Source organism: Haemorhous mexicanus, chromosome 33, assembly GCF_027477595.1.
Source record: "Haemorhous mexicanus isolate bHaeMex1 chromosome 33, bHaeMex1.pri, whole genome shotgun sequence".
Lineage (NCBI taxonomy): Eukaryota > Metazoa > Chordata > Aves > Passeriformes > Fringillidae > Haemorhous > Haemorhous mexicanus.
The window spans coordinates 307,351-317,775 of record NC_082373.1 but is presented as its reverse complement, the minus strand read 5'-3'; the positions used below and the strand labels follow the sequence as shown (position 1 = coordinate 317,775).

The 10,425-nt window shown below is 54.4% G+C and overlaps 1 protein-coding gene across 1 annotated transcript; it reads left to right on the top strand.

The window, feature by feature from the left end:
• The first annotated feature begins 226 nt into the window (after window positions 1-226).
• Window positions 227-10,115, top strand: CCNT1 (cyclin T1). Its single transcript, XM_059871815.1, has 9 exons — window positions 227-435; window positions 1,478-1,559; window positions 1,798-1,926; window positions 2,672-2,732; window positions 3,976-4,038; window positions 4,635-4,680; window positions 7,044-7,207; window positions 7,519-7,589; window positions 7,916-10,115. Exons 1-9 carry the CDS (start codon window positions 260-262, stop codon window positions 9,290-9,292), a joined length of 2,169 nt encoding a protein of 722 aa, XP_059727798.1. The 5' UTR covers window positions 227-259; the 3' UTR covers window positions 9,293-10,115.
• The last annotated feature ends 310 nt before the right edge of the window (window positions 10,116-10,425 follow it).

Genomic DNA, 10,425 nt, shown 5'->3' with positions numbered 1-10,425 from the left:
ACCATCCCGAGGTGCGGGGGGTTCCGGGACCCCACGAAACCCGAGCCCCTCACGGCGTGAGGGGAAGCGCGGGCGGGGCGGGGCCTGCCCGCGAGGGGGCGTGGCCCCTTTCAGTCTCCGCCCCCTCAACGTCCCTCCCTGCTTTGGAACGCTCGCGCCACCAACGGCTCCCCCCCGCGCCCGCCCACCCGACGCTTACGTCATCGCGCCGCCGCGCTGCGTGCGCACGCCGCGTCCCCCGCGCGGGCGCAGAGCCGCCATGGAGGCCTCGGCGGGCGGCGGCGGCGGCACCGGGCCCGGGCGGCGCTGGTACTTCAGCCGCGAGCAGCTGGAGCGGAGCCCATCCCGCCGTGCCGGCCTGGACCCCGACAAGGAGCTCTCGTACCGGCAGCAGGCGGCCAACCTGCTGCAGGACATGGGGCAGCGCCTCAACGTGTATCCGGCCGCGCTAGGCCGCGCTAGGCCGCGGGTGGGAGCGGGGCGGGGCGGGGAGAGCCAAGAGGGGGGAGAGCCGGGAGGGAATGAGGGGAGAGCCGGGAGTCGGTTCGGGGAGAGCCGGGAGCGAGTGCGGGGAGAGCCGAGTGTTGTGGGGATCGAGGAGAGCCCGGCCCCGGCTCGGGGAGATCGGTCCTGGGGTGTCGGGAAGGCCCGGGCGGCTCTCAGGGCGGGGAAAGCCGCTTTTCCCGTTTTTGGCTCGGGGGGTCCCGTTTCGGGGGCAGGGTAAGCCGTGCTGCCGTGTTGGAGAGGTTTGGGCAGGCATGGCCGGCCCGGGAGAGGAAAGAGCTTTGCCGGGGTGCTTGGAAGGGAGCGGCAGGCCCGGCCCGGGTGCGCCGAGCCTGCTTTGGGACCGAGGAGATTTCGAGAGCGGGGAAGGCAGTGCCGGGATGGGGGAAAGGGAAGACACGGTCAGAGTGGGAGCAGGGAGAGCCGAGCCCGTTTCGAGGTCGCGGAAATCCCGTTTCATGAGCAGGCAGAGCTGTGCTGGTGAGTCGGGAAGGCCCGGCCTAGGAGTGGGGAGAGCCGAGCCTGTTTTGGGATGGAGGAAATCCGGTTAGAGGAGTGGGGAAAGCTCTACTGGGATGTTGTGGAGGTTCGGCCCACGAGTGCCCGGGAAAGCTGAGCCTATTTTAGTACCAAGGAGATCCCAAAAAGGATTCTGGGAGCAGGGAGAGCTGTGCTAGGCTGTGAGGAAGGACCGTCTGGGGAGCAGGGAGAGCTGAGCCTGTTTGGGCTCGAGGAGACCCAGTTTGGGAGCAGGAGGAGCTCTCCTGGAGTGTTGGGAAGGCTCAGCTTGGTTGTGGGGAGTGCTGAGCCAGTTTTGGGATTGAGGAGAGCTGTGTTGGGATGCAGGGAAGGCCTGCCCTGGGAGTGAGGGGAGCCTGTCCCATCCTGGTGCTGTTGGCATGTGGGGTCTGTTCCAGGGGCTCCCCTGGGCCTGTCTGGGGGTCTCTGTGCTTTTCCTTAACCCCATTCCCAGCTCCCAGCTCACCATCAACACAGCCATCGTGTACATGCATCGCTTCTACATGGTGCAGTCCTTCACCCAGTTCCACAGGAATGTAAGTGCTGGGATTTGGGGGGTGGGGGTGCTGGGAACCCCTAAATTCACTCCTGGGGAGGGGAACCCACCCTGGGAAGAGGTTTGAGAAGGGGGAAGGGACCCTTTTGTCCCTCCTGGTGGTGGCCAGATTTGAACAGCCTTTGTTCCCTGAAGGAATATTGGGAATCCACCTGGTTTATTTATTTTAATCTTGAATTTAGTGGCTTTTTAAGCAAACAGAGCATTTTCCTCCACAGTCGGTGGTGCCAGCAGCACTTTTCCTGGCAGCCAAGGTGGAGGAGCAGCCTCGGAAGCTGGAGCACGTCATCAAGGTGGCACATGCCTGTCTGCACCCCCAGGAGCCCCTGCTGGACACCAAGAGTGAGGTGAGTGTGGGGAGGGAGCCCTGGGATGTGCTGTGAGAGCTGGAGGAGTGGGAATGACATTGGAATCTCGTGGCTCCTGTGGCTCCTCCACCCTCCTAAGGTGCTCAGGGGCAGCTTCTCCATCCAACCTCTCCTGCTGCAGAGAGATTTGGGCTTCCCCCATCTGTGCAAAGCCTTTTCTCCTCTGCTGCACACCTGGATCCAGGTGTGCTGTGTGCCAGTGTCCTTGGAGTGCTGCAGAGGAGCTCCATTGTGAGAGCAGTTTGTCCCAGCACTCGTTTCAGTGGGTTAAAAACGTTGCTGATCCCTCATCTCTCCAGACAGCCCCTTTTACCTGGAGCTGAGCAGCGAGTCCTGCAGCTTTTTCTGTGGAAATTTACAGAAAATTAAAAAAAAAATAAGGCAGGAAAAGCAGGTGATTCCTGCACTGCTCATGTGGGGGACCAGCACCCAGGGCTCCCCAAACACTCTGATCCCTCTTTCTTAGACTCTCCAGATGCTTTGGGTCGGTAGGACCTTAAATCCCATCCCATTCCACCCACCTGCCATGGGCAGGGATGTTTTCCAGTAGCCCATCTTGCTCTGAGCTCCATCCAGCCTGGCCTTGAACACTTCCAGGGAATCTGTGCCAGTCCCCCCGTGCAGGGAGATTCCCATTTTTGCCTTGGAGAGAATGGTGTTAGGAATGTGCAGGCTTGATCAGAGTGCCTCTCCATGAGTAACCTGCCTGTCCTCTCAACCCCAGGCTTACCTGCAACAAGCCCAAGACCTGGTCATTCTAGAGAGCATAATCCTACAGACCCTGGGTAAGTTCCTCGGAGCGGCCGGACTGCCACACGAATCCCAGAGCCAGGAGAATTCCACAGGCTGGACACAGTGCACACAGCAAACCCTGTTTTTCAGCCTGACTCTTGTTTTTAACATCAATTTTTCAGGTGTAACTTGTGCCAGGCTCAGTGCTGAGAGATTTAAGTGTGGTTTGTCACTTTGTTTTTTTTTTTTTTTTCCCCTAAAAAAATCAGGATTTGTGCTGCTTGGACACCGGTCTTTGTCCTGGGTTGTGCTTTCCAGCTCAATTATAGAATGATGGAATGGTTTGGCTTTGAGGGGACCTTATACACCATCCAGTTCCAGGCCATAATGCTCCAGTTCTGTTGCAGGAAGCAGTTTGTACTGAGAGGTGTCTTAAAAAATGGGTTAGAAGTGAATATTTTGATCAAAGAATTAAATGGAGGAGAATCTCCAGAACTCACCAAACCAGGAGGAGTTTCTGGGTGTTTTTGGAAGTAGGAGTCTCCACATAGGATTGTGGCTGGTGGAGCTGGTGCCCTGTTTCTTTATCAAATGTACTGTTAAAAGTTGTGTTCACTAACAAATGTTCTGTTTCAGAGGCAGTTTGTAGGTAGATTTTCCCTCCAAAAGAGCAGGATTTGTTATTCCTGACTGGATTCAGAGCAGACTCTGTGTCCCTCCTTCAGGAGGGGCAGAGGTGCCGTGGGCCACAAGCCCAGTTCTGCAGCCTCTCAGTTCTCCAGGGGCCTTTTTAAACACCCCAGTTCTCCCAGAACATTCTGCAGATCTGCTGTGCACATGGACCAATTGGAATTCTTCCCCTTTCAAACAGAATTCCCAAAGTGAGGAGGAAGCTGGAGCCAGGATTAAACTCAGTTGTCCTCAGTGCTTTAGGCCCATTCAAAGGGAAAACAATCTGCTTCCTCTCAGCTTTTTGGGTGAGAGAAATTCCTTGGAGCAGATGCCATTGTCTTTGCCTTCCTCCCAGCTGCTTCAAGAGGCTTTGTCTTGCTATTTTTAAAATCTTTAATGGTTGTTTTGTTTCCAGTGAGGCCTTTCAGAAGCTGGGAGGTCTGGCAGCAGCAGAGACCTTCTGGGTTTGTAGCTGGAGAACTTGAGGCTTCTGGATACAGGAAAAATGGGCTCCTCTATTCCTGCCTGGCTCCAAGCAGGGCTGTAGGAGGGAAGGGGTGCAGGAGAACACAGATCCAGGGCTGTGCTGCTGGTTCTGATGGTCCTTTGTCTGTGTCCTTCCAGGGTTTGAGATCACTATTGACCATCCTCACACCCATGTGGTGAAGTGCACCCAGCTTGTCCGAGGTGAGAGGGGATTTTTGGGAGGAAAATATGGGGGAATGTCCAACTGGGATTGCTCCAGAGCTTCCCAGAACCTTGGAATGGGTTGGGTTGGGAGGGCAGGGACAACTTCCACTTCCCTGGCCTTGGACACTTCTAGGGATGGGGCAGCCACAGCTTCTCTGGACAATCAGGGCCTCCCCACCCTTACAGGGAGGGATTTCTTCCCAATATCCCATCTTATTCTCACCTTTTCCAAGTGAAAAACCATTCCCCCTTGTCCTGCCACTCCAGGTCCCATCCAGAGTCCCACTTCAGCTCTCTTGGAACCTGAAAGGCCACAACAGGGTCACCCCAGAGCCTTCTCCAGACTGAACAATCCCAGTTCTCCCAGGAGAGCTAATCCATCCCTCTGATTCTCAAAACAGAGGCAGTTTTAGATGGTTCAGGCTCTTCTGAACCACACAAAGCTCTCCGTGAGCAGCAGTTCCCAAAATCCTTGGGGCTGTGGCCTGCTGGTCAATCTGTGGGTGGCCCATGGTTCTTGCACTAAAGTAACATGAAAAATATGCAAATAACACCCTGATTGTTCTTTTTTTTTTTTTTTTTTTTTCTTGCAGCCAGCAAGGACTTGGCACAAACTTCCTATTTCATGGCTACAAACAGGTTATTATTTTATAATTTTATAATTGGTTGATAATTTATCTGCTGCCTGTGGCCCCAGAGGCATTGCTCAGCCTGGGAGCAGCTGGGAATCCCACAGGAAGAGCCCTAAGAAAAGGTTCCAGCCATTTTTCCTGCCAGCTGCTGGGTAAAATGAGCTGGAAAATAAGGCAGATGGGATACTCAGGAGCTTCACTGCTTATTTGATAGGAATTTAGTTGTGCAAGTTTGAAAAAAAAACCCCAAACAAACCAGAAAGGTGGAGGGGAAATGAGTATATAATTTTTTTCTTGCTTGTTCTGGGTGTTGGAGAGTTTTCACTCAGGAAGGTGCTGTGGAAATTGCCCATGAATATGCTTTGTACCCCGAAAAAAAAGGTGGTTTGGGGCATAAATGAAAAAAAAAAATCCAACCCCAAGTTTTTTGTATGGGTTGTTTTGCCCCTGAGTTTTCCCTGGAAAGAAAAATCAGTCCCAGGTTCTTCATTTGGTTTGTTTTGTCCCTAAGTTTTCCCTGGAAAGGAAAACCAGCCCCAGAATCTTTCTCTGCTTTGTTTTGTCTCTAAATTTTCATTGCCAGCCTGATGCCAGCACTTTTGTTGGGATTATTTCTAAATTTAATTTCCTGGATTATCAGCTTCAGACAAATCATGGAGTTCATGTTTGGAACAGACAAAACCGTGGACCTGGAAAACACTGACGTTTTAGGAAATTACTGAGGGAAAAGTGGTTTAGGTGCCAACACAGGTGAAACTGCAGGGCTGGAGATGCCTCCAAGCTCTGTCTGGGAATGTCTGGGCACGTGGTTTACCTTTTCTACCTGGGAGGTGTTCCCTGCTCACCTTCAGTGTTTGTTGAAGGCGTTTGGGGCTCCAAAGGGCACCCTGTGGATTTCCGGCCTCGGGAACGTGCTGGTGCTGATGTTTGGGTAAACACAGCCCTAAAACCTGCCTTATCCCTGCAGCCAGAACTTCAAAGCCATGGGATTAGGAGTTAAGGCTGTAATTGAGGGAAATCCAGGCAGAAAGTGTGAAGAAGAGCCTCAGTTTTGCCTGAGAGAGCCAGTTCTGGCATGAGCTGGATTAATCCTTTGGTTTCATTCTGGCAGGGTTGAGGCTCTTTGTTGTCCTTGAATTTGCATTCCCAAGGCTCTGAATTTCCTGGGTTTGACTTCTCTGGATAAACCCAGTGTCCATCAAACTTGAGGATTTTTGGTTGTAGATGCCAAACTTCAACCTCTCCACATTTCACCAATGAAAAAGGTGGTGAGGAGATGGTGCCATGTGGGGGCTCGGTGGCAGAATTCCCAAAGGGCCCATCCAGGAGTGGGCAAATCCCACACTCAAGACTTGGCTTCTGTGTTTCTTTAAGCTCTGGTGCTCCTTCAGGATCCTTGCAGTCCCTCAGTTCTCCTGGTCCTGGTGCTGTCCACACCTCCCAGCACTCATGGCCACATGGAAAATCAATTTATTAATGAAAATATTTTATAGATCACCTGGCTCAGGTTCTCTTGAGCATAAAGTGTATTCCTAAAAATCCTTTGGGAAAGACCAGACCCTTCCTAAAGCTGAAAAGGGCTCCTTGGATGACATCTGAGAGTTGTGCTTGGAAGTTTCTCCCCAGAGCAAGATGGGGCTGGCAGGTGACCCCAGGACTGACTTTTGTCCTTGGAAATCCCAAATTTTCTGTAGCAAAACAGGGATGATCAAGGAAACCAGTGGAGGAGATCCCAAATTTTTCTGTAGCAAACCAGGAATGAACAGAGATGGAGGAAATCCCAACTATTCTGTAGCAAAATGGGGATGAGCAAAAACCAGACAAATTTCTCTTCAGGAGCAGAAATGGGGTTGGTCCCCAGTGACTTTTCCCCCGTGGAGGGGAATCCCAAATTTCATGCATCAGAGGAGGGATAAACAGGGAAGTTGGTGGAGGAGATCCCAAATTTCCTGTAGTTAAACAAGGATGAGTTTCTCCTCGGAGCGGAGGCTGGCGGGTGACCTCAGCACTGATTTTCTTTCTTTTGGAGGAGATCCCAAATTTCCTGTAGCAAAACAAGGATGAGTTTCTCTTCAGAGCACAGGTGGGGCTGGCAGATCCCCAGTGACTTTCCCTCTCAGAGAAGCTCCTAAATTACCTCTCTAAAAACCATGAACAAAAAACTGGTGGAGAAGGAGAACCCAAATTCCCTGTAACAAAGCAGACCCGAACAAGCAAAACCCCGCTGTGCTGGAGCAGGATGGAGCTGCCTGTGCCTGAGGGTCCTTCTGGGGTGCCCCAGAGGGCCACATTCCCCCCCATGTCCCGCGTGGATCTGCAGCTCAGGCGTGGGAGTTGATGGCTTTTTGTTTTCTCTCCCGGTGACGTCAGCCTGCACCTGACCACCTTCAGCCTGCAGTACACCCCGCCCGTTGTGGCCTGCGTCTGTATCCACCTGGCCTGTAAGTGGTCCAACTGGGAGATCCCAGTCTCCACGGACGGGAAGCACTGGTGGGAATACGTTGATGGCACTGTAACTCTGGAGCTCTTAGATGGTAAGTTTGGGAGCGAGGTTTTTTTTTCCCTGCAAAAGGCTCTTAGAATGATTTTGGCATCGCTGGTCCTGGGTCTGATGTTCCAACACCACCTCACGGGCTCCAGGAGTTCAGGGCTTGCTGAGCTTTTCCAGGGCAGCAGCAGCTTCTGTAGCACCACAGAGAAATGAGTTTGAATGGGTCAGATTGTCAGAATGTCCCTCCTGGCGCAGCTCCATCCCACCAGTAGCTCCATCTGTCAGATGAGGGGATTGTCCTGCTCGACTGGGGCTGTTCTAACCCTCCTGCTTGGGTTTGTGTCTCCTCTGCAGAACTGACTCATGAATTCCTGCAAATCCTTGAGAAAACTCCCAGCCGACTGAAACGGATCCGGAACTGGCGGGTAAGAACCTTGGACACAGGCTGTGATTCCTTTGGGAATCACAGTGCAGGACAGCAAGGGAGAGAGTTGTGTGTGGAATTGGGATACTGTGTGTGGTGCTTGTGGTGCTCGAGTTCACCTGTTCTGAATTAACTTGTATAGAACTTTGGTTTTCCAGCTGCATTAGCAGCCCTGCTTCCAGGGGTTGGGAATTTTTCCACAAGGAGGGATGGGAGCAGAGTGGATCTCTCTGTAAAGAAGACCTTGCACTGTCCTGGTGAGCTGCTTGGATTACACCAGCTCCAGCAACACCCCAAGTAAACACCCGCTGATTTGTTTAATTCCAGGCCTCTCAAGCAGCCAGGAAATCCAAAACCGACGACCACGGCGATGACGAGAGCCTGTCAGAGCAGACAATCCTCAACATGATCTCCAGGAACAACAGCTCGGACATGAACATCGCTGGGCTCATGAGCATGTCCACATCCTCCACCGCCGGAGCGGGGCCGGCGCTCCCGGCCGCGGCCGATTCCCCCGCGGAGCCGAGCGCCGCCGATCCGTCCCAGGCGGATCACTGGCACCCCCCGGCCAAGCTGGACATCCACAGGACTAACGAGGGCACATCAGGCACTGAGCACCCGCAGCAGGATGGTGCTGCCTACCCCAAGCAGAGCACCAAGAACGCACCCTCAGCCAAGGTGTCCCTCAAGGAATACCGGGCCAAGCACGCCGAGGAATTGGCGGCGCAGAAGCGGCAGCTGGAAAACATGGAAGCCAACGTGCGCTCCCAGTACGCCTACGCCGCGCAGAACCTCCTGGTGCAGCAGCAGCGGGAGAGGGAAGGGCAGCAGGACAGCAACCCCTCCCCAATCGTCCTGAAAATCCCCAGCGCGGGGCAGGAGAACCTGCCCGGCACCGACAAGGGTGACAAAGCTCTCAAGATGAGGATCCCGGCGGTGGGAGGAGGCGGGGAGAGGCCGATCCCCTCCAAGCAGGAGGATATCAAGATGCGGCTCAAGGTGCCGGCTCCCGGAGACAGACACAGCTCCGCGGATGAGAGCGGCGGCGGGAAGAGCCGGGAGTACAAAGAGAAGCACAAGGGCCACTCATCCAACCACCACCACCACCACCACAACCACCACTCGCACAAACACTTGCACGCCCAGCTCGGCGCCGGCCCCAGCACCACGGCCAAGCGCCCGGGGGACTCCAAACACGGCACCCAAGCCGGCGCCGCCGCCACCGCCACCCCCCACAAGGGCTACGGGCCTCTCGCCCCCACCCGCAAAAGACCCCTGCCCGAGGAGCCCCCGGCCATGCCCCACGAGCACCAGCCCAAGGTGGGCAAAGTCTCCAAAGGCCCTGGAGTGCCGTTCCCATACGCCCACCTTCCCGGGGCTGCCCATCTCCCCGGGCACAGCTCGGATTTATCCCAGCCCAGCAAAGCCCGGGGTGCCCACAAATCGGACAAGGGGCCTTCGGGGGCCAACGGGCACAACGTCAGCCAGGCCAGTGACTATCAGGACACGGTGAACATGCTGCACTCGCTGCTGAGCGCTCAGGGCATGCAGCCCACCCAGCCCCCAGCCTTCGAATTCCACTCGTACGAGCTCCTGAACCCCCGGGCTTCCAGCGGCTCCAGAGCTGCCACCAACACGGACAAGCCCCGACCGCCCCCCCTGCCCTCGGAACCGCCCCCTCCGCTGCCTCCCCTCCCCAAATAACCCTTCCCCCTTTTTACTACTGAGTCCAGAGCCCGAGCCCAAACCTGCGGGGCTTTTCTAAGGGCTTTTTGATCTCCACTGCCTCACGAAGAACTTATTTTATTATAATATAACTTTTATTATTGATATTTAGTTGTTAAAAGCTGTGAAAGGATAAGGAACCCTTTCTCTATTCCTCCCTTTCCTCCATAGGCTCCCAGTTAGTGTTGGGCTTTGACCCCCCCATCTGGGGAACATGGGGGATATTTAAAATATGTCACAGAAAATTTAAGATGTTTTACAAATAATTTAAGCATTAACTTATATCTCAGTGGTTTGGTTCCTTTTAATTTCGAGGGGTTGTGGTAGAGCCTAGGGGGACTTTTGGGGAGGTTCCATCTGAGGCATTGGTGTTGAGTTTTTGGGGGATGGAGGGATTTTGGGGGGGTTGAGGGAATCCCAGGTGATGGGAGCTGATTTCCCTCCTATGGGTTGTGTTTCCTTGCCCCTGCACCTGTTCTGGTTTGAGATCCTGTCTCTGTCCCTTGCTCCCTTCCTGCAGATCCCTGGATTTCCTCTGGAAACCCTGGGGGCAGAGTTCCCAGTGGGATCTGGGATGAGAAAATGCCAGGCTGGTCCTGTAGGCACCATGCCCGGGGCAGCTCTTCAGGGAATCACATTGGCACAGGGCTGTTCCCAGCTAAGCTGGAAGCAGCTCCTCCTGGAACCTCAGCCCAGGGCCAGGGGACCTGCCAGGGTTTGAGTTGAATATTTGGGAAAGCCCTATTTCCTTTCTTTTTTAGACTTGACTTTTCTGACCTTCAATAAATGGGTGGTCTCTGGATGGTTTTGGGAAACTCTTGTTCCACGTCGAACTTGATTTTAGGAGAAATTGCTGCTGCCAAACCCCCTCCAAGGATCTGGGGACCAATTTGGTCCAGTTTTGGGACCAATTCTTAGATTTCAGGCTCTGGGCAAGGCCCATCCCTTGCTTCCCTTCCCTCTTTTGGAGCCCCTCTTGGAGGTGGCTCCTCCCGGGATGTCGAGGCTCTGTCGGTTCATGGCCAGCGTGAGAAAGCGGGAGGGCACCGAGTGATACCGGGGGGGTCCAGGGTGGTGCTCAGGGACCAAGCCGGGCCTGCCGCGAGCATCTC